Source organism: Danio rerio, chromosome 3 (genome assembly GCF_052040795.2).
Source record: "Danio rerio strain M-AB ecotype USA chromosome 3, GRCz13ab, whole genome shotgun sequence".
Lineage (NCBI taxonomy): Eukaryota > Metazoa > Chordata > Actinopteri > Cypriniformes > Danionidae > Danio > Danio rerio.
In genome coordinates this window covers 2,004,986-2,028,998 of record NC_141023.1, presented here as the reverse complement: position 1 = coordinate 2,028,998, position 24,013 = coordinate 2,004,986, and the positions used below count along the sequence as shown (strand labels likewise).

At 41.1% G+C, this 24,013-nt stretch overlaps 1 protein-coding gene and 1 long non-coding RNA gene across 2 annotated transcripts; both read left to right on the top strand.

Moving 5' to 3' along the window:
• Positions 1-5,399: 5,399 nt before the first annotated feature.
• Positions 5,400-12,130, top strand: LOC147845386 (uncharacterized). Its single transcript, XM_087243566.1, has 2 exons — positions 5,400-6,075; positions 10,237-12,130. The coding sequence occupies exons 1-2, from the start codon at positions 5,496-5,498 to the stop codon at positions 11,988-11,990; spliced, it is 2,334 nt and encodes a 777-aa protein (XP_087099692.1). The 5' UTR covers positions 5,400-5,495; the 3' UTR covers positions 11,991-12,130.
• An 8,921-nt stretch (positions 12,131-21,051) lies between these two features.
• On the top strand, positions 21,052-21,785 carry LOC147845385 (uncharacterized). The gene is made up of 3 exons (XR_015480326.1): positions 21,052-21,171; positions 21,511-21,553; positions 21,651-21,785. It is a non-coding gene; the product is annotated as an uncharacterized LOC147845385 (long non-coding RNA).
• Positions 21,786-24,013: the final 2,228 nt, after the last annotated feature.

The following is a 24,013-nucleotide window of genomic DNA, read 5'->3' as shown; positions in this document are numbered from 1 at the left end:
TGTAAAATCCTCAATAAAAGCTGGAGAATATTTTGGTGGTCTGTAGATAATAGGGCTGTAACGATACACAATATAAAATCAAAATCGCGACACTCAGATCTACGATCCTGTGTCGCGGTGTGATAAGGGAGAATCGCGACACACCCCGTGACTTCCTTTCCAATAACGTCACGCGTGCCTGCAAAAGTTGAGCTAGTTGAAGAAGAATGTGAGGAAACACTTTTTTTTCCACTCGACATTACGAGCACTGCTCCGTTTAAGCCCTCGCAATATGCGTTTAGCCGGAAGAGCTCGCACGGAGCTCTTAGTAAGGGACTGTATGAATGTGTCAGGAATATCAAAAACAAAACCAACTTAACCCCTCTTGACAACCGACAACGGCAGAAACATTGCTAGTGCTGTCAAAGCATTGTTGTTAATGTGGCTGCGCAGAGAGGGATGGGCGTTCACCAGATGCCCCGACTCCTCTGCAGAGGAAACTTTTCTGTAACCGTGCTCTGCGCTTTCTGTTTAACCCTTTGGGAGTTAACGTTACGTGCTGACTGACAGCGCGATGCGTGAGGCCAGGAAACAGGACGAAGCTTTCAGTTAAGATGAACACAGTTTCTATAGTTATACTTTATATATAGACTTAAATATACTTTATTTATATAATCACTCTATCTTGCTGGAAATGTATTGCTGTTTCGCTTAATTTACTTCAGGACGCATGCCGCTCTGAAGGTCTAATCGCTGTTTTAAGTTATCCAGAGCTGTATAAATGTACAAATCTCGAATATAACAATAGCATTAAATATTACAATTGTAACAACACAGACAGCAACACTTATGCACAATCGATACCCAGCTGATTCAGTCGTTTCATAAGAGGACCACGCTTCTTCTCTTCTTTTTTCCTTGTCAACATAAAGGCAGTAAGATGCGCCTTGTTTTCGGCTTATAAAGCATGTATGCACATTAATGCAATAGCATATTTAAACAACAAAACTAGTTACAAAACAGCTGTTTACAAAAAGTCTACATATGCGCGCGTTGTTGTTGTTGTTGTCTTTTCATCACGCAGCACGCGCACTTAAACCGCGAGGGAGAGAGAGGAAACCATCAGGACATATTCTTTAAAATAATGATTTCTATTAAAATGTAAAAGGTTTTGTTATTATAATAACAGCGGGGCATTAAATAAATGCATATTTTCCGTGGAGCGGGCAATTTGAGGAAGTCTGCGATATTTATTTGACGGAAAAAACATGATTGGAAAAAAAAGCCTATGCCGATTGTTAAAAAGAATCAGTCAGTATTTTCGTTTTGTAATATAAATTAATTATTTAAGTGAAAATAATTTAGGGCAGTCCTATTTATTTTATTCATTTTATTTAGATTATTCTGCTCTTCTGTGCTAAACACTGCAGGTGCGTGAAGATGCTCTGTTGTTCTGTTCTGTTATTAATATGCTAGCATTTAAAAATAAATCAGTAGCCTATTTTAAAATGCAAAATTTAATGTGTCAGACACAAAATAGACACGTCAATTTGTTTAATATAAAATTAATAGTAATCTGACCAGTTAACCGTTATTATAATAACCGATTAATGAGTGGCGGTTGTCTGTTAGAAAAATTAACCGAAATGAGCATCCATAGTAGCCATTTAATTTACTTTTTCTATGTAAGAGAACTTGATTGAAAAAGAATTTTTTACATGCTTGAACCATCTACACAATAGAGTTTAGTTCTGTTTGGTTTTTCAAAAGTATTTTGTTACAAAGAAAACAAAAATTATATAATTTTATCATTGATATAAAATTATTTATAATTTTTAAAGTTTTAAAAATCTTTTTTTTCCCCACCCCACACGAAAAAAAAAATCGTGATACGAATCGAATCGTGGGTCAAAAATCGTGATACGAATCGAATCGTGGGTTTGGTGTATTGTTACAGCCCTAGTAGATAATGATCAGTAAGATGCGTGGAGACCCTTTTAGTGCTATACGATGCCTCCACCTCTCCTATTAGCTCTGCAAACACTCAAAAAGTCAAAGTTTAAAGGAGCTGCTTCATTCAGAACTGCTGCGCTACAACTGTCATCTAGCCAAGTTTCATTTAAAAGCATAAAATCAAGGCAATTTGTGTTGATAAAATCATTGACTAAAAGAGACTTATTGTTGAGTGATATGATGTTTAAAAGTGCTAACTTAACAGTTTTAGCTGTTTTTTTCTATAGTAGTCTCAGATCTACATTTAATAGACACCAGATTTGAATGATTTGCTATACGGCCTGATGAAGTCTTTGGTTTTCTGTCACTTAACACAACACATATCTGCTTAGAGAAAGCTACAGACACACTGGGTTCCTGCTTGTTCTGAAAACCTTTGATAAAGACACTGTTATCTAAGCAGGTCCCCGACACACATCACAGAGAGCTCTTGTGTTCACCAGCTGAAGATGGGGCGTTGTTGTTTGGGCCCTGGCGGTGTGATCGGAGGGCTCTTCCAGGTGGGCTCATAGGTGGTTGTGGACCAGGCCGCTTTTTGGTTGGTAACTAGGGGCTTGCGGCAATGGAGTGTGAAAGTTTAGTTCCAGCATACACCAGTTCCTCCATCTTTTTTGAAAAACCCAAGAGTGGTGAACATTGTGACAATGAGAACGTGTCCGGTGACAGAGGCTGTGCATCTGGAGATTCTGTCTGCAGAAATATGTTTTCCTGAGGATCATTTTTGAGTGACGAGACTTGATGCTGTTCTGATGCGTCACAGTCTGCCTGTGTTGAGCAGAGGGCAACTGATAGTGTCTCTATCAACATTGGGTGTTTTGGCTGCATGGCATTATCACTGTCCTTGAGTGATTCGTCAGCCACAAGTCCACTCAGGAGCTGATTTGAGGTCCTCTGGTCATCCGGACATTTGCTAGGTGTGTGTTTGCAATTCAGTTCAGTGGCATACACAGCTGATGGATGATTGAGGGAAAATAAATACTGTCCTTTAGCACCTTTGCACCAAATTTGTTTGGATGAAGGCCGTCTGATGTAAACAGCTGTCTTTGGTTCCAGAAGAGATTGAAGTTGTCGATGAAATTCAGTCCTTTCTTGTTACATGTTTTCTGTAGCCATACATTTAGACCAAGAAGCCGTGAAAACATATTTGTCCCTCTTGCAGGGAGTGGTCCACTTATGAACGGCTGAACCTTCAATCTTTCAGCTGTTTCCAAGAGCTCACAGAAATCTTTCTTGAGCAGTTCTGACTGTTCCTTCCGAATATCATTCTTCCCCACATGGATGATAATCCGTTTTGCAGTCTTGTGCTTTTTCAGAATTTCCTCAAGTTCTTTGTTTACATCAGAAACTGTTGCATGAGGAAAGCAGTATGTCATAGTAGATCTGCTCCTGAAATTCTTGATTATTGAATCTCCTACGACTAGTGTTCTTATCTCTGTTGTGATCGGAGCAGAATGCCGCTGTCTAGTCGGCCTTGAGCCTCTGTTCCATGCAGAATTAGTTGCTGAATCATGCGATCTCTGACTGCATTTGGGGATTCTTCACCCATATTACTCAAAACTTCATATCTGTTCTGAAGCTGTATTTGAGTCCGAGCTGTATTTGGGGTAGAAGACGCTAATGCGGCAGCGTATGATCTGACCCCGCGAGTACCCTTTGGTCTCGCACCTTGTTTTTGCCAATGCTCATTTTCAACAGTTCTTTTCTGTTTTTCTGTGCTCAAAACAGTAGCAGGAACAGATTTATGGGACTCACCGGCTGTGTGCTGAGAGAATCCACAATGAAGCTGAAGTTCTGGTCGGATCGCAAGCAACTTCGTTTCAAGAACTGCAATCTTTTGTAGAAGTTTGTGGCAGTTTGTACAGCAGTGAGAATCTGAATTAATCCGATTCAGAGGCATTTTCACAGCCGTGTCTTCCCGTCTCCGGAATGTAAGCAGGAGTTAACTGGGGTGGCTCGCTCTCTTATGAAAGTTAGCCGTGATCTTAGCTGTGCAACGGTCATGGCTTCGCAATGACATGAACCGCCCGCAAGCACCGCATTAACATGCTGGACCCCCAAACATGCAATGCAGTGATCGTGTCCATCATCCGGAGCCAGGAAACCCCCGCATCCAGAAACGCACAGTCGGAGCGCCATCCTGAAAAGGACGTGCTACATGACTGTGTTGCTCTTTTAGAAAAGTTGCAACAATACGCACCGCTCTGGAGGACCGGACCCAAAGAACCGCAGGCAAGGGAGAAACCCAGCTCGACCGTCTGCCGCCGCGAAAACCCACTCTGGACCGGGAGACACTCGTTCGCTCTGAAGTGGCTGAATCAGCAAGAGGAACCCTCATCGACTCACTCAGAAAGTCTCTGAAGCGAAAAGGATGGCGTTTGCTCTCTCCAGGTGTGCTTATATGCTGGGATAATTGGCAATGAAGCACACCTGTGCAAGCTTACACTGCCAATTCATTGCATTCATTGGCCCGTTCCATACTCTTTCAGATAAGCGGCTTCTGAACCGAATCCTCCCCATATGTGGATTTTCAAAATCAAATCCACTGTATAGCACTGAAGTTCCCCAACCGAAGGGGAACTGAGGGTTGTGTTTAGGTTGGGGTTGTAGATGTTAATAACTGAGGGTTGTGTTTAGGTTGGGGTAGATGTAGATGTTAATAACTGTGATGGTTGGGGTAGTTGTAGAGTTAATAAATGAGGGTTGTGTTTAGGGTTAGGGTAGGTGTAGAGTTAATAACTGATGGTTGGGGTAGGTAGTGAGACATTACATCATAATAATACAAATAATAATAAGCCCCTTCACATACGTTCTAATAAGAGGTTACATGTGCTGGTGAAGAACAAAGATACAATGAGAGGTTTGCACTGTATATGATTTGTATTGTTTTTGAACCCAACTAAGGCCTGAATGTACTTTGCGTGTAATTTTTCTGTAATTGGTAACATTTCAGAGACTGCAAGGGTCTGCATGTGTTCCTATATGTTTTATATAAAATAAATAATTGCAGACGTTACAGTAGGCTATTTCGCTTTATCTGCAGTTATAATCAAATCCTGTTAATAGAAAGGTTACAAATTAACAATTATACTCAAGTATTTATGTGTATAAAGCATCTGTTTTGTAAGAAGTGCTTTTCGTATGACATGTGAACAACCTATACAGCTTTACTTTTACAGTGGAGACACAAGCCTGATAAAAGTGACTTGCCCCATATTTAACTGAAGCTTACCACTCAGTGGAAACGAGGCATCACAATTCACATTGGTGTCACAATCCTGGTTTCTCTTGTATTGTTATCTTCTTCCTGTGTTGTCATATTGTGTGTCTGTGTATGTGTGTATAAATGAGATGTTATAAATATGGCTTTTCAGTAATCAAATCTCTTTAATGTTTCAGTGCCAGCAAATGTCTCTGGAAAACAGAAGCTGAATCTGGTGCTGTGTGGAAGTGATGGATTACATAAAGTCTCTGTGTCAAAACTTTTACAAGGAAAAGAGATCAGTATGTCACACCAGCGAGCAAGCAGTAAGGAGTGTGTAAAGAAAGATAAAGAGATTTATGGTCGTCAGGTCAGTCTGCTGGAGCTCCCAGCTCTCAGTCGTCTCTCAAAAGATGAAGTGATGCGTCAGACTCTCCGCTGTGTGTCTCTCTGTCATCCTGGAGTTCATGCTTTCCTCCTCATCATTTCTTTGGGACATTTGACTGATGAAGACAAAGCAGAAATGGAGAAGATCCTTAATATTTTTGACACCAAGCATCATATGATGGTACTTTTTTTTAATGACGGAACTTATAAAAGACCAGTGGCAGACTTTATAAAATCAAGTCGAGAATTACAGAAATTAATCAGTCATTGTGGTGGCCAGCACTGTGTTATTGAATCAAAGAAACCTGAAAACTCCAAACAGATCCCAGAACTGCTGGAGTATATAGAGAAGATGAAAACTGAACCATATTCACCTCAGATGTATGTGGAAGCACAAGAGAACAGGGGTAGACGTGAAGCAGAGGAGAAATATAAAGAAGAACTGAAGAGACTGGAGAATAAAATCAAAGAGCTACAGGAGAAGGGTCAGTTACAAGGTAAGTTTTTTTTTAAAGCTTATGTATTTTTATTAGAATATTGCACTCTTTCTCTTGCAATTTTCATGCAGTCTTGTTTAAGGGGTCGCGCACTGAATATGCTGCTCAGCATCATGCACATGACAGTTGGAAGTATCGCACACCAGACGTGCACATTGGAATGTCATTTAATGTGAAACTATTCAGATAGCACTTTGTGCCATGGCAGAAATATGAACAGTGTCCTGAGTCATAGCTGGGCGAAGTGGACAGCCGCTGCTGGTGTGCGTACCTCATAGAAATCTATGTTCAGAATTCTAAAATGCATGGCATGTCATGATGCAGCGCTGGGCAGTGCATGCGGTGTGCAACCCCTCTTTTGTGTTTTTCAAGTCTGTTATTAATGTAAAATAAGAGCTAGATTTCAATGATTTATCAATGAATTAGAGTTAGTGCATTTTCACTTGGTAAAATGGGTCACAGAAACATCATGAAACTTAACATTTGCCTGGAAGCAGTTACTAAACGTTACAAAGTCTCCTAGTTGTTGTTTCCAATTGTTAGTGAGTACATTTATATGCACACGAATACACAAATAACTATCAAATTTAACTTTATTATAAGAAAGCCACCGCCTCTCTCTCCTATACTCTCTGTCTCTCATTTTTGTGAAATGTAAAATACTTTAAGCCAGATACATTTATTGTGTTTTAGATATAAATTTTCTTGTACATATAGAGAAGGCGGTGCTTGTCATACAGATCAGCTACTGAATCACTGACTTACTTTTGAGATACCAATATGGATTAAAATACAAATTTGTACCTTTTGAAAAAGTACCACCCCAGTGACAGCTCATGTACCTTTATTTCTGAGAGTGTATGTATATAGTAGGGATCAATGAGAAGTGATCAAATCAGAATAATTCGTATTGATTTAGAGATCATTTACTGTAGCTTGTCACTGACCTATAACTGTTTATTAAACACTTCTTTGTCTGAAAAAAGATGCTGGAGATTTACAGCTGACTTTACTGACAAAATGAGCATGAATATTCCCTTTGGTTAATCATGCATTCCTATCTTTATATAGCTTACACTACCTTTAGCCCCTTTTACACATACAGATCATGTGTGAACAGGCCCTTTTTGAAAATACTGGTAAATTCATTCTCTAAATTCGCTTTCTTAATTTTTTCGGTAAAGTTGTTCTGGTAATTTGCCTGATATTTACTGGTATTATTGTGTGAAAGGGGCTTATATCCAGTAAAATCTTTCAATCCGGCTGATTTAAAGGTGATGTAAAAAAACTTTGGCTTATTACATTTTACATCTAATGTAATTATTGTGTTGGAATTAATGGTCCTTTCCACTGACTGGTATTGTACGGTACAGATTGGTACGGGTCACCTTTATCAGGTTTGCATTTCCATTACTAAGGGTATCCTTATGGTGGGCGTGGTGTACGACAGAAAGTTTAAGTCGCATTATTCTCGCTCGAATAAGTGTATACAGTAAAGCTGTACAGGTGGCTCACATATGAGAAGCACTTATCACAAAACAGACGCTATATACACCTAAATACTTGTTTATAAATGTTTATTAATAACTTTTCTATCAAAATGATTTGATTATAACTGCAGATCAATGACAGTGCGAAATAGGCTACTGTAACTTCTGCAATTATATACAATAAATTAGGGATGCTCAAAATAATCGATTAATCGTTAACCGAAAGGGTGTGTTTGTGACCGATTAATGCTATCAGTTAAACGATTAAAAATATTATTTTATATATTTTTAGTTTGACTGCATAAGGGCCGATTGAATGCGCCGTTGCGTTAAGAGGAGCATCTTTTGCACGCGGCTCATCTCAGAGCAGCAGTTTGTGTTGTCAAGACAACTACAGAGAACTTTTAAAGAGCTTGGGTTCCGCTACATTCATTCTTCCATGGCGGAAACCAAAATGCATCCCGCCACGGCTACATTACCCATTCAAAACATTCAGTTATTGTTGTTTTTTTTTAAATAGCGGATTATAATCGCACCAAAACGTATTAAAAGGTAAGTGGATTATAACAGCGCAAACTTTTTTGTAACCATATATAGTGCTGTGCGCTATTGTTTAATCCTTTGGGGTTACGTGCTGACTGACTGACTGACTGACTGACTGACAGGTGCGCGCTGCGTGAGGCCAACAAACACACAGAAGCTTTCAGTTAAGATGAACACAGTTTCTATAGTTATACTTTATTTAAAGATAAAGTATGACTCTGCATATAATCAGTCTATCATGCTGGAGTTTATAGCCGTTTCCCTTTACTTCAGGAAGCATTAACACCGCTCTGAAGGTCTAATCGCTGTTTTAAGTTATCCAGAGCTGTATGAATGTACAAATCTTGAATATCACACTATTATTAAATATTATAATTGTAACAACACAGACAGCAACACTTTTGCACAATCGATACCCAGCTGATTCAGTCGTTTCATAAGAGGACCGGCCGCGCTTCTTCTCTTCTTTTATCCTTGTCAACATAAAGGCAGTGAGGTGCGCCTCGCGTTTTTGGAATGAAAAAAGCACGTTAGCTGTGGTCGGCCACTTGTTCAACTGCAAGACATACTTAACTTGCGGGACGATAACGTATAACCAGTGCCTACAGACACATTTGCCAAAGAAGCAAAATGGAAGAAGAATATGCTGTTTAACAGACGTGTTCATGCCAAAAAAAGCGCTGATGTTGACCTGGATCTGCGTCATAAACGCAACACAAAGGCTTAACCTTTTATTTTACAGCTTATAGAGCATGTATGCACATTAATGCAATATCATATTTAAACAACAAAACTGTTTACAAAAAGTCAACATATGCGCACGTGTTGTCTTTTCATCACGCAGCGCGCGCACTTGAACCACGAGGGAGAGAGAGAGGAAACCACGTCAAGACATAATCTTTAAAATAATGATTTCTATTAAAAATGTAAAAAGGTTTTGTGTTTATAATAATAACAGCGAGGCATTAAATAAATGCATATTTTCCGTGGAGAGAGCGATTTGAGGAAGTCAGCTATTTTTATTTGACGAGAAAAAAAAAAAACATGATTGAAAAAAAAAAACAGTCTATGCCGGTTATTAAAAAGAATCAGTCAGTGTTTTCATTTTGTAATATAAATTAATTATTTAAGTGAAAATAATTTAGGGCAGTCCTATGTATTTTATTCATTTTATTTAGATTATTCTGCTCTTCTTTGCTAAACACTGCAGGTGCGTGAAGATGTTCTGTTATTAATATGCTATAAAAATAAATCAGTATTTTAAAATGCAATATTTTATTTGTCAGACACAAAATAGACATGTCAATTTGTTTATTATAAAATTAATAGTAATCTGACCAGTTAACCGTTAATAACCGATTAATGAGCAGCGCTTGTCGGTTAGCAAAATTAACTGATATGAGCATCCCTACAATAAATACATAAATGCAGCATATATGAACACATACAGACTCTTAGAGTCTCCGATATGTTGTCAATTAAAGATAAGCTACAAACAGCATACCTCCCATCTGTGTGTACTCTTCACCAGCACATGTAACCTCTCTAAGAGACTAACTCTGGCAATCCCAGTCCATAATAGTCCAGAAGTCTGTGATAAACATGGCAGTTTGTTTGTGATTTGGGTTGCTGAAACAATTTGCTGCTGTGTTTTGTCGGGCTTCTTCTCTGAAAACAATCATTTGTATTAAAAACATGGCAGTTCCTTTGTTTTCATTCTAGCTAGCTCATCGAGCTCGTGACATATCTCTGTAACCAATCAGCGTTCAGCTGCATGTGTAGCTCCACCCTTTGGTACTCTTTCTCATGTTTGGTACCCTTTCGAAAGGGTTCTGAAAAATGTGGTACGGTTCAATTTAGTATGCTTTTTGACAGTGGAAATGGCCATAAAAGCCCAGTACAATTATATTAAGTTTTCGGACAAATGTAATAATCACCCCACCTATTTGTAAGTACCTCAATATCTCAATTAATTTACTGAAGTTTAAAAGAAAATCTTAATCATTGTATGTATTGACTTCTTTTTCTTCTTGTTCTTTTTTTTTTTTAAATATTTTTTACATTTAAGATATGGAATGGAAAACTCCAGAAATAGAGTTCTATGATATTAATGCATGGTGATTTTCAGGTGCTGAACCTTTGGATGATCAGAATTGTCTGAGGATTGTGCTGATTGGGAGAACAGGAAATGGAAAGAGCGCAACAGGAAACACCATACTGGCAAGAAATGAGTTTATGAGTGTTGCAAGCATGGATTCAGTGACGACTGTTTGTGAGAGGGCAGTTGGAGAAGTTGATGGTCGATCAGTAGCTGTTGTTGATACTCCGGGGCTATTCGACACAGCACTGCCAAATGATCAAGTGGTGGAAGAAATAGTAAGGTGTGTTTCACTGTCAGCTCCTGGACCTCATGTGTTCATCATTGTGGTCAGTGTGGTACGATTTACCAGAGAGGACACAGACACTATTGATCTGATCAAGAAGATATTTGGTCCAAAATCTGCTCAGTTCAGCATCGTTCTGTTCACCAGAGAAGATGATCTTGGGGATGAATCTATAGAAGATTATGTAAAAAAAGGCAACAAAGCACAGCTCCAGAAACTGATCAGAGATTGTGGGAACAGATTCCTGGCTTTCAATAACAGAGAAAAACAAGACAAAACTCAAGTGATGAAGCTGTTAAAGATGATAGAAGAGGTGAAGAGTAATAATCAGGGTGGATACTTCACTAACAGCATGTTTGAGGAGGCAGAGATGTCCATTAAGAAGAAGATGGAGGAAATTATGAAAGAGAGAGAAAGAGAGATTCAGAAACAGAGAGAAGAGTTACAGGCCAAATATGAGATGGAGATTAAGGACATGATGAAGAGACTCGAAGAAGAAAAACAAAGAGCAGAAGAGAAAATGGAGAATCAACTGAAAGAAAAAGAAGAAAAAATAAAAAAAACCTTTGGGAAACAGAAAACTAAAGAACAGCATAGACCTGAATATGATCAGAGAATAGAAGAAATGAAGAAAGAGATAGAAAGCCAGAAATCACAGTATGAACAACAGCAGAAAGAAAGAGAAGAAGACAGAAGGAGAGAAGAGAAATACAGACAAGACCAAGAAAAGATGAAAAGTGAACAAGAGCGTATTATAAACAAATTAAAGATGAAACAAGAAGAAGAAACAAAAAAGAGAGATTTAGAGGCGAGAAGAAGAAATGAAGAAGAAGAGGAGGAAAGACAGAGATGGAAAAGAAAAATAAAAGAAGCAGAAAATGAGAGAAAAGAGATTCTAGAGGAAATTAAACGACAGCAGAGAGAATGGGAGGATGAGAAAAGACGAAGGATGAGAGAACGAGAGGAAGAAGAAAGAAAAAGAAAAGAGAAACACGAAGAACAACTGAGAGAAAAACAAGAAGAACTGGAGAAAATGAAAAAGAGATTTGAAAGAGAAGAAGAACGACAGAGGATGGAGGAGGAGAGACTGAAACAGAGAAGAGAAAGAGAAGAAAAGGAGAGAGAATATGAAGAAAAGAGACAGGAGACAAAGAGACATTATGAGGAGCTGGAGAGAGAGAGAAAAGAGGAGTGGGAGAGAAGAAAACAAGAAGATGAAGAGAGAAGAGAAGAAGAGAGAAAGAAAATGATTGAAGGCCTGAAAAGAGAGCAAGAAGAGGTCGAGAAAGAGATATTTAAATTGAATCAGATGACACATGAAGAGGAAATAAAAGTGATTATTAAAAAACATGAAGTTGAAGTAAGAAAACAAGCAGAAGAATTTTATAAGTCCACAGAAAGCAAGCTAAAACATGTTCTGGAGCTCACAGAGATAATTAAAAGGAATCATATGGTTTTTAAATCACAAAACAGTCGATCAGGCTGTGTCATTCAGTGATTTAAAAAAAAAAAAAACAGACCAATTTTCAACAAAAACATTACTTTTCCTGTATTTATCTTATGCTTTAGTTCCCGTTTTGTGTGTGTGTAATGAAATTTGGCTGAATTGTATTGCAAATTGAACTGAAATGTCTGTTTATAAAGTGGCAAAAATTAGTTTCCTTGGCAGGGTGGCAGGCCACACTCTTACAGACAGGGTGAGGAGCTCTGACACCCGGGAGGAGCCCGGAGTAGAGCCGCTGCTCCTCCACATCGAGAGAAGTCAGCAGAGGTGGCTCGGGCATCTGTTTCGGATGCCTCCTGGACACCTACCTAGGGAGGTATTCCAGGCATGTCCCACCGGGAGGAGGCCTCGGGGAAGACCCAGGACACGCTGGAGGGATTATGTCTCTCGGCTGGCCTGGAAATGCCTCGGGATCACCCCTGGAGGAGCTGGAGGAACTGTCTGGGGAGAGGGAAGTCTGGGGTTCACTCCTAAGACTGCTGCCCCCGCGACCTGGCCCTGGAAAAGTGACAGAAAATAAATGAATGAATGTCCGTTTATTAATACAGGTATTTAACTTGTATTAGTGTCATTTCTCATTTTAGAATTTTTTATTTAGCTTGCATGTCTACATTTAATAAATGCATGAAACACTGCAATATTAATTTTTAGCATTTGCAATCTAGTCATTTCACGTCATTTTTATTGATATTAAAGGTAGTTATAAGATTCTGTCAATTAAAAAATTACATTTTTTTACTTTGTAATCATAGTTAATAGTAGTCAGGGAGTTTCAAATCCATTGCAAAGTTTTGAATCTGGCACCTGCTGATCAAAACTGTACAAATGCAACAAAAACCCAGACAAGCATGTTTTACAGTAGACTTTTTTCAAACTTATTGTAATATTAAATTGAAATGATAAGCTATAAATGCACTTTCAAATCCAACTATTATGTGTCTATAATAAATTTGTATATCAAGACATATGTTTGTTCCATATGGTGGGCTTTGCAGGCCAACAAGAGACTACTGGCTTACTTTTCATTTTACAATTGTCTCAGATCACCCCAATAGAGAATAATCAAAATTTTCAAACCTTTTGAAGCCATTATGACATAATGAAGCCTTGTTTATCGAAACCAGGTGCTCAGAACCACTGATTTGAAACAAAAGAATCATAAAGACTTCTGCGCTTAATGATGCAGTACTTGGAAAGCAATCATTAGTTAATGGTACTTTTGTTATGGTTAAACATTAGTGAAATTCACTGTTTAATGTACAACGTTTGTATGGTTTAAGTATGTACTCTGATGAATTATACTTCCTCAAGGTCATCTACACTGAATAAGTCAACAGATAAGACTGTTAAACCTCATGGCTGCATTGACCACTCATCATCAGCAATGATGGACATTCTATAATCAAAACCATTTTTATTATTCAATTGTATTTAGAATTTTTGTGGTGGTGGCGGTTGTGACTGTTTGTCTGTGGTATTTGTAATGTTTATTTTGGAGTTTGTGAATAGGTGATGATGATATTTCAATACAAGCTGGAATGTAATTACCTTTTCCTGCCATTTTTTTTTTTTTTTTGCACAACACAAACTACACAACCCAGTCAAATAGGCAAGGCAAGGCAAGTTTATTAATATAGCACATTTCATATACAGTGGCAATTCAAAGTGCTTTACATAAACAAGAATAAAACATACAAGTTAAATAAAAATAAAAACAAAAATAAAAATGCGTTAAAAAAACATAAAAACAGGTAAAATGTGATATAAAAGAATGAAGAAGAAGAGGAAAAACATGATAGTGCAATCTGTCGGACGCAGCACAGTGCTCATTCAGTAAAGGCACAGCTAAACAGATGTGTGTTCAGTCTTGATTTGAATGTGCCTAATGTTGGAGCACATCTGATCATTTCTGGAAGCTGATTCCAGCAGTGAGGGGCATAGTGGCTGAAGGCAGATTCACCCTGCTTTGACTGAACTCTTGGAACTTCTAGTTTATATGATCCTAAAGAACTTCCTCGCCATTTATGTGGAGGAGGGTTGGTGGTGTCCTTTTTGATCTTCTGTAGTCTACAATGATCTCTTTTGTTTTGGAGGTGTTCAGAACCAAATCTTTATTGACACACCAGTTGATTAGGTGTTGGACGTCCTCTCTGTAGTGAGACTCGTTACCTGAGATTTGTCCTATTATTGTGGTGTCGTCAGCAAACTTCACTATAGTGTTGGAAGAGTGAATGGGTTTGCAGTCATGTGTGAATAGGGTGAAAAGTACTGGGCTGAGGACGCAGCCCTGCAGTGCTCCTGTATTAATGGTGATGGTGGATAAGATGTGGTTGCCCACTCTTACATTCTGTGAAATCTACAAATAACATCCTAACATGTGTATTGGGATGCTCCAGATGAGAAAGGCTGGTGTGAAGTGTGATTGAGATTGATCAGTTCCTGCAGTAAGCAAACTGTAGGCTATCCAGGTCACTAGGGATGTTGGTTTTGATGTGTGAAAGAATAAGTCTCTCAAAACACTTCATTATAATGGGTGTCAGAGGAACTGGGCGGTAGTCGTTCAGACATTTCACTGTTGGCTTTTTGGGCACTGGAACAATGGTTGTTGATTTGAGGCACATACACAGCAAATTCATCAGAGTTAAATTCTCGGTGTTGAAGCATTTCAGAGTAAAGTGTTGACGTTAAAGAGTTAGATTTTGATAAATGAATATAATTAGAGTTGGAATTGATTTTTATTCAGTGCGAAATCAAGGAGTTAAAGGGTCACGAAACACCAAAACACATTTTTTGAGCTGTTGACAGTGGTATATGTGTCCCACACTGCTAAAAACACTATTAGGACACCTATATTTCACTAAAAAGTGTAAATTGGTTGTTTTTGCGTTATTTCAAGCAAATTTGTACTTCCTGTTTGAAACGAATTTTTGAAGCTGCATCACGGTCATGAGATAATAGCGTGTATTCCAGCGTGCAGACTGGACGTCTGTGCCAGAGTGAGTCTTATTACATCTTACAGTGTGATACATTAATGCATGAGTAAGGCTTGGTTCAAACCAATCAGCGCGCTCTATTGTGGAACTTCATTAATATTCATTAGTGTCACCGTGTTTACGCCACAAAGACGCCACGTTGTGTTGGCAAAACAAGCGTGAAGTGTTGCTTTTACAGTTTGCTGCCGTTAAGTTTCGTTTTCATTTTCTCTCTGTGAGAGCTCAGAGTCACGTGTGGATTAACAGTGTACGCGACGCTCGACAACAATAACTTACGTGTCTAAGGAGGATTATTGTTTACCTGAGAGCTGTTCTCATCTGCAAACGCTGAAATCTGAATTTGCTTGTAGTCTTCTCTCCATATAGACGCGGCTCTAGTTGCTGGTGATTGTCCTGTCTCTACAGATTTGGTAAGTGAGCGACCAGTGCTCTTTGTTTATTCAGTTTGTTCGTATCGAATTAAGTTAACTATTGCACTGAGTGCAGAAATGTAAGCACCGCATTTTGTGACCGGAATAACACACGCGGCTTTCTGACGCTACCTGCCGTGTGCATCTAAGTTTCAGGGAAATGCGGAGTTTTTTTCTCTCTCATTCGCCGTGCGGTATCAAACATTGCATGAAAAATACACGCTTGCAGCAGTTCCTTGAATCAAATATCTCGTTTGTCGCGAGAGGCATGAATGATTTCCTTGAATGAAAGGGCCAAACTGCAGTTAAAGTCCAACTTTTAATAATTTGGCAAATAATTCGACTACAGATGTCCATGTAAACACAGTCACATTGTCAGCTGTGGGTGTGTATTTTGACTCTGAAACTCATGCGTGCACAAATAGACACTCCCACACCATCCCACTTTAGTTTCTCCGACACTCCCCCCTAAACAGAGCTGGACACACCCACTTTTCTGACTTTTTCCAAAGTGGAGGTGTGAAAACACCCTGCTGAAACGAGGGGGTTGCATGGCCCTTTAAGTTTTCAACACTTGGTGGTGTTATTTCCAACATCCGGGAATTCATGCAGCCCCAGTCACTGAAGAATTTTCCAGACGCCATTTGGTGAGTCAAACTACCTAAATGTTGTTTTTTTACTGACTTTCTTTAAGGAAATACAGTTGTAAACATATTGCTAAGTTAATAACTTTAGAATGGAGTGACAATTTTAAACTTCTGCGGTTCATTCATGGTCGTTTGTGTATCTAGCTTAACTGCATTAATATTCACTTCTTTTCAAGAATGTTTTTATATATGCTCACGCATACATAGTGCATAAAAACATCAAATGTACATGTTCAACACATTTCTGTCACGCTTAATGCCATTTTGTGCGTTGTTAACCATTTGTAAAATAAAATCGACACTTCTCCTTTAATTCCAAGCAAACTAGCGAGGGAATCCCCGGAGCAGCCTAGCCTACTCTGCCCGGATGCTAACGGCGACACAGGACGGTTTCCATAAGCTCTGGAGAGTTTCTAAAACATATCTGGTGAGTAAATCAACATATGCTTACTTGTAGAAGGCTTCCTGACTAAAACATATGATTGTTTGTTATTCGTGTACGTTAATTTGGTTATTTTAAACACCGCGGCCCTTTTAAACAGGTTCATTTGTGGCCGTCCATACTGTTAACGTTAGTCCATAGACACGCGTGATAACGTACGCTTGAATTATATTAAGTGTTGACAACCATTAAAGTCGGAATGTTAACATTAATGTCAGGGTTCTGCCACTTTGGTCTTGTAAATTCTTGTTTTGGTGGCAGAGCTCTGACACTACTCCATGTCTGGTCCTGTTTCTGTCTCTGTGTGCGCGCGCGCGCGCGCCGTCGTGGGTGTACGCAGAGTGTGCGCGCTGCCACTTGATGTGGCCGCGCACGCTCTGCGTCCCTCAGACGCGCGCGCTCTTGTACTAGTGTTTGTGTTTGTTCTGTCAGCAGCGCGCTGCTTTATTCTCGGCGCCTCCGTCTAGTTGGTTTCAGTTTTGGTTGGCGCTGAGATGAAGCATGCGCGTTGCTTATGTGTGAGCGCACGATAAGGTGTTTATCTATCGTGTGCTCGTGTCTTGCGTCTCTTGTCAAAGCACGTGGCTTGGTGTTTACATTGTGGTCACGTGCTTTTGTCGTGTGCTTCAGTGTTGCGTTATGTGAGCGCATGGCTTGTATTGTCTCTCTGTGTCATGCGCTCTCCCGTCTATTGTCTAGTCCCACCCTCCTTGTTTACTCATTATTAGTTTGTCATGTTCACCTGTGTGTCAATTTACTTTTTGCTTTATAATCCCCCTCATGTTTTCAGTCATTTGCCTGTTCGTCGTCGTTATTTCCATGTCGTGTGCTATCCAGTCCTGTTTGTCCTGCCAGCCCATCCAAGTTTGTTTGAGTGTTTGTTTTATAGTTATGTTTCTCCCCCTCGGGGTGTTTTTTGTTCTAATTTTGTTTATTTTTTATTATCAATGAATCATCCTGTTTGCACTTGAGTCCTCGCTCCCTCATCCTTCCTGAACCCTGACAGTACGAACAGGCCAAACAGAGGACTCAGCAACAGGATGAGCATAATTATCCTTCCACCCACCACAGCAGAGGAGAGACAGAGGCGCCTTCAGGGGCTGGTGTCGGCCCGCCAGCAAGGTCTGGAGGTAAAAAGCTTTGCCCAGTTTTTTTGGACTTATGCTAGGGGGCTTGAGTTTGATGACGCCACTCTGAAGGAAGCTTTTAATCTCTGTCTCTATGAACCCCTGCCACAGTGGGAGATGGATCAGCTTGGGGTGTTGGACTTCTGGGGCTTCTCACTTTATCTCCACCACCGCAAGGATTGGCAGATCCTCACACCACCTCCAGCTGATTGTGGCAAATACTCCACCCCTCCTTCCTCTACGAGTGCAGCTCATGACCTCCCTCTGACTCGGTCGAGTAAACGGAGGCTGCAGAGAAAGAGGGCTGCCCAAACTGCTGCATCAGCCCCAGAGCGCCCTCCAGTGTCGGCTCCAGCCCCTGAGCGCCCTCCAGTGTCGGCTCCAGCCCCTGAGCGCCCTCCAGTGTCGGCTCCAGCCCCTGAGCGCCCTCCAGTGTCGGCTCCAGCCCCTGAGCGCCCTCCAGTGTCAGCTCCAGCCCCTGAGCGCAGCTCAGTGCCGGCCCCAGCCCGGCTCCTTGCCCTGCCGGCACCACCCAGACGTCTTGCCCAGCCGGCTCCAGCCCGGCACCTTGCCCTGCCGGCACCTACCAGACGTCTTTCCCTGCCGGCACCTACCAGACGTCTAGCCCTGCCGGCCCCAGCCCGGCTCCTTGCCCTGCCGGAACCTACCAGACGTCTAGCCCTGCTGGCCCCAGCCCGGCTCCTTGCCCTGCCGGAACCTACCAGACGTCTAGCCCTGCCGGCCCCAGCCCGGCTCCTTGCCCTGCCGGCACCACCCAGACGTCTTGCCCAGCCGGCTCCAGCCCGGCACCTTGCCCTGCCGGCACCTACCAGACGTCTTTCCCTGCCGGCACCTACCAGACGTCTATCCCTGCCGGCCCCAGCCCGGCTCCTTGCCCTGCCGGCACCTACCAGACGTCTAGCCCTGCCGGCCCCAGCCCGGCTCTTTTCCCTGCCGGCCCCAACCAGACGTCTTGCCCTGCCGGCCCCAGCCCGGCTCCTTGCCCTGCCGGCTCCCCTCTGGTCTTCAGCCCCGCCGGCTCCCCTCTGGTCTTCAGCCCCGCCGGCTCCCCTCTGGTCTTCAGCCCCGCCGGCTCCCCTCTGGTCTTCAGCCCCGCCGGCTCCCCTCTGGTCTTCAGCCCCGCCGGCTCCCCTCTGGTCTTCAGCCCCGCCGGCTCCCCTCGGGTCTTCAGCCCCGCCGGCTCCCCTCGGGTCTTCAGCCCCGCCGGCTTTAGTTAAGTCGCCTCTAGACCAGCCGGCTCCCCACAGGCCTTCATCCCAGCCGGCTCCCCACAGGCCTTCATCCCAGCCGGCCCCCCACAGACCTCTGGTCTTGTTTACCCTCATAGACCCTCCCTGGGTCGTCCCTCCTGCTCCTCCCTGGTGTTCCTTTCCTCCACCCTGGACGGACCCACCGGCTCCACCCTGGTTCCCTGCTGGGGCTCCTGACCCGCTGGACCCACCCTGGACAGTTCCTCCGGTCCCACCCTGGACTGATCCTCCCTTGTCTTGCCCTCCCATCCCTCCCTTGTTTGTCGTTTTGGGTCTGGCTTGGCTTCCCTCCCTCCCCCCCTTCATGTCGTCTTGCCTGTTCACCTCCCTGTCTTGTGTCTGTTGATGTTGCCTGTTTTGTTGTCTTGTAGTGTTTCTTGTCTGTCTTGTACCTTGTTGGATGTTCCCTTTAGGGACGCCAGGTGGCGTCCCTTTTGGGGGGGGCTAGTGTCAGGGTTCTGCCACTTTGGTCTTGTAAATTCTTGTTTTGGTGGCAGAGCTCTGACACTACTCCATGTCTGGTCCTGTTTCTGTCTCTGTGTGTGCGCGCGCGCGCCGTCGTGGGTGTACGCAGAGTGTGCGCGCTGCCACTTGATGTGGCCGCGCACGCTCTGCGTCCCTCAGACGCGCGCGCTCTTGTACTAGTGTTTGTGTTTGTTCTGTCAGCAGCGCGCTGCTTTATTCTCGGCGCCTCCGTCTAGTTGGTTTCAGTTTTGGTTGGCGCTGAGATGAAGCATGCGCGTTGCTTATGTGTGAGCGCACGATAAGGTGTTTATCTATCGTGTGCTCGTGTCTTGCGTCTCTTGTCAAAGCACGTGGCTTGGTGTTTACATTGTGGTCACGTGCTTTTGTCGTGTGCTTCAGTGTTGCGTTATGTGAGCGCATGGCTTGTATTGTCTCTCTGTGTCATGCGCTCTCCCGTCTATTGTCTAGTCCCACCCTCCTTGTTTACTCATTATTAGTTTGTCATGTTCACCTGTGTGTCAATTTACTTTTTGCTTTATAATCCCCCTCATGTTTTCAGTCATTTGCCTGTTCGTCGTCGTTATTTCCATGTCGTGTGCTATCCAGTCCTGTTTGTCCTGCCAGCCCATCCAAGTTTGTTTGAGTGTTTGTTTTATAGTTATGTTTCTCCCCCTCGGGGTGGTTTTTGTTCTAATTTTGTTTATTTTTTATTATCAATGAATCATCCTGTTTGCACTTGAGTCCTCGCTCCCTCATCCTTCCTGAACCCTGACACATTAATGTCTTTAAATGACCGCGTTTGCACTTTCTCGGACATTTAACGTTACAGGAGTCTCCCGGAAGTTGCGGGACTAACGTTAACGTTATCCCGCAAATGCACAGAGACTCCCAGATGCCCAAGTAGATGCCCGCATGGGAATGATAATCTCCCGGAAATCGCGCGTCTCCCGCCTGGTCATTAAACACTTTGCACACCCCCTCCAACGCATCCTTCCCAGCTCTTCAGGTACGTCGCGCGCAACTCATCCCATTGCTCTTCAGGTACCCATCTCTCCCGCTACCTCCCGCAAATCAACTCTGTATCCCCCGAAAATGACTTTTCCCAACTCGGGATGTCTGACGTTAGTAAGTTAAGTTAGGCTATTTCTGTAGTCAGGAACATCTGCTTAAAACTATAGGCTAAACTTAGCATGTACTGTACACAACATTTCCGTTTTATTAAAGGCAATTTAGTGCGTTGTAAACAGCCACCTGTCTGTAAAATTAATCAACTGATTCATATTTGAGCAGCCTAATGATGATACAGGTTTGATTTGTAGATTTATTATCAATAATCAACATCTGAATCAAAAGATATCTGAAAAAGTGTGAGGCATACTTTGTGATGTTCATCTCTCCTTTTATCTGAAGGTTATGCATATGTGTTAGATACTAATTTTTTGTTGTTTTTTAACAGCCACAGTTCTCTATACAATAACACAAGACCCTGTGACGGTGGCTGATTAGAGACGGATGGTGCATTTTTATTTTTTTGGTGATAATAATGAAGGTATGTTTGATAAAGTTCTGTATTTATTTTCACAATAACCTGAGAGGGTATTAGAGAGCATTAGAGAATAACAAATGACATGAAGGTGATAAGTTTTGTATTGTGGACTGAACTGAACTGTTACTTAAATAATGTTTTGCTCTTTGCTTTGCACTTTTCCTCTTCTGCTTATCCTAATATTTTAGATTATATTTGGACCTGAAACATCTGCTAGACTCCAGGAAAGGTGGCGTCAATACTGGACCTGAAAGGGCCTAACAAGTTGAATCTGGTAAAGAAACACGCACGCGCACACACACACACACACACACACACACACACACACACACACACACACACACGCATGCACACGCTTACAGAAAACTGTAAGTTTATGAATATTTTTTACACTGTGGCCAATATTTTGGTGAAGTCAGCATCACTAAATGATATAAAAGATTTTAAGCTCCTCTAAATTTTGCTCCAAGTGTTGTGTTAAATTGAGGATTCTGGACAGACAGCTGCCTGTTTTTCCAGTTCTAGTCATAGTGGTTAACCTAATTGTTTTTGGAGATTCCAACAGTGATGTATGTGTTTTTTCTACTTTTCCATATCCTGTCACCTCAACCAGCTGGGAGAGTCAAGTTGTGGATCATCATGAAGATTTTCAAAAGGTGAGTTTAGATTTCTTGAATGTTTTATTTACTTTAAATGTTCTTTTAAATATATCATAGAATTTGATTGCAATTTGTTTTCAAACATTTATCTTAGTCATGCTGGAGTCTTGAAGAGTTCTTAGATGAGCATCACCCTATATCCGTGCATCAGGAACCACCAGACGAGCGATCAGTAGCTGCTACATCGTCATGGATAAAAAGGTCATCCTGTGGCTGGGAAGCACTTCATTCACAGGACATGCTTGATGAAATTTCCTAGCTCCAGTTTGTTTTCACACAAGTTTACAGCATTTATACCTTCATTTAAACTGCTGTGTTCGATATGGAGGACCAAGGAAACACCAGAAGTGAAAGATTTGCACGCCAAGAAGTTTAAAATGTAATTTCAGAAGAAAACTATGCGTTCAGAAGAAAACTATGAGTGACGATTAGGGTTGTAACGGTATGAATTTTTTACGGTATGATAATCGTCTAAAACAATACCACGGTTTGACGGTTTCGCGGTATACGGTATTAAATAGTAATTCTCATAGCAAAGACCCTGAAAAGAATAAGAACACGTTTTCTGACTGAACAAAGGTTTTATTTCAACAAACTTTTGAAAGAACCATTTTAATAGAACTATAGAAGTCTTTTATAAAAATAAACTGAAAAATCTCCCATTTTAATAAATTAAATTAGAAGGAATAAACAAGCAAGGTCTTTTAAGACTAGACAAAAATAAACTTAAACTGTCCTTCCTTATAAGCAGGATAAATGGGAGACCAAAAGTGCAATACCAAGTTTATGGCTGTAAACATGTATTTAAAGCGTTGTTTTTTTCAGTCTAGGTTGTGATGAAGAAATGTAAGCATATTGAGATTTTCAGGACTTAATCTTGACCGCTGAGGTGAGAGAATGTGTCCACTTGTACAATGAACAAATAAAAAAATAATAATGTTTCAAAGTCCAAATAAACATGGTGCAAATCCTCAGTAAAAAAAATAGATATAAATATTTACTATACTATAAATAGTTACATAACGAAACTAGATTCAATATGGAACATCCTTAGGTTTTATGTGCCAGCATGGATATGGTTGTCTGTGGATATGGTGTTAAATGTGGTTGTCTGCAATGCAGACAAACAGCTGCACCTTCATTTGTGTCTTTTGAAAACAGCAAGAGCAGCAGTTCGTCTTTGCTGTGTCACTGTTTTGTCATGTTTCTGTGCTGCTGTGCATGCAAAAGTACTTAGTATGAGAATTATTTCATGCAAAACTTTTTTTTTGCTTTTTATTTAGCTGCGCAGAAATGTATGCCTATCTCTCATTCTGTGTTGTTCAAAAAGCTCGTTTTTGGTCCACAAACAAAAGTGAAACCTATGCTTATTGGTTGTGATATAGCGAGTTTGAACCAATCTGGGCATGGAGGAGGGACAATGCATCAATGTATCGTGTCTGGTTTGTCCGGAGACACAGTGACGAGCGTTTCTTTGTCAAATCAGCGTTGTCAAATTTTGATGACGTAACCGCACTGATTCCGGAGCCTATGAAAGTCCGCGAATGGTATGTGGAAAGCTGAGATTCTCTTCTTTATGCCAATCTTTGAATTGTATGAATCGGATCAGCGGATCAAAAGTTATTAAACATTTAAGAGCAATACTTATTTTTAGCCGCGGGCGGCTGTCTCGGTCTTTAAGGGTTAAAACCGTTGATATGCAATTGTTCATGGTATGATAATCGTGCACGTTCAAATCGTGGTAAACCGTCATACCGGTATATTGTTACAACCCTAGTGACGATATATTGAACTTTCAAATTGCTCTGATGAAACATCAAGTTTGGACCAAAGGACTGAAACAGCCTTTTTGAGCACTGGTCATACATATTTTGTTGATACTGTCTGTACTAATAAAACATTTAAAGCATATTTGACATTGTTGCATTTTAAAAACTGAATTAATTGTTGAAGTGGTGGATGTTTTCAAATAAAATGTTTTTTCTTTTGTAATTTACAGTCTATTTGACCTTTTTACCATATTTACACTCAAGAGAGTTGAATAAAATAACAATATATTACACCAGGCGGTGTTAAATATAGTTACATTTTTAACTCTGCCCAGAGTTAAAATTAACCCTTACTTCGGTGTCAATGTGCCAACCCTTTTGAAAGTGTTGATTTAACTCTGTTTTGAGTGGACCCCATGAGACACTTTCAAAGTGTTGAAATTAACACCCATAGAGTTGTTTTGGGTCCCCATATTTTGCTGTGTACACTGGCCATAGTGTATAGGTGTTTTCCCAGTGATGGGTTGCATCTGGAAGGGCATCCGCTGCGTAAAACATATGCTGGATAAGTTGGCGGTTCATTCCGCTGCAGAGATCCCTGATTAATAATGAGACTGAGCCGAAAAAATGAATGTCCTGTTATCGTATATCCTATTACGTAAAACATGCAAAATAATATGCCAGTGGG

Coding starts and splice junctions, on each gene's coding strand:
- LOC147845386 (XM_087243566.1), top strand. CDS start 5,496: ATGTCACACCAGCGAGCAAGCAGTAAGGAGTGTGTAAAGAAAGATAAA. Junction 6,076..10,236: donor GGAGAAGGGTCAGTTACAAG/GTAAGTTTTTTT, acceptor GGTGATTTTCAG/GTGCTGAACCTTTGGATGAT.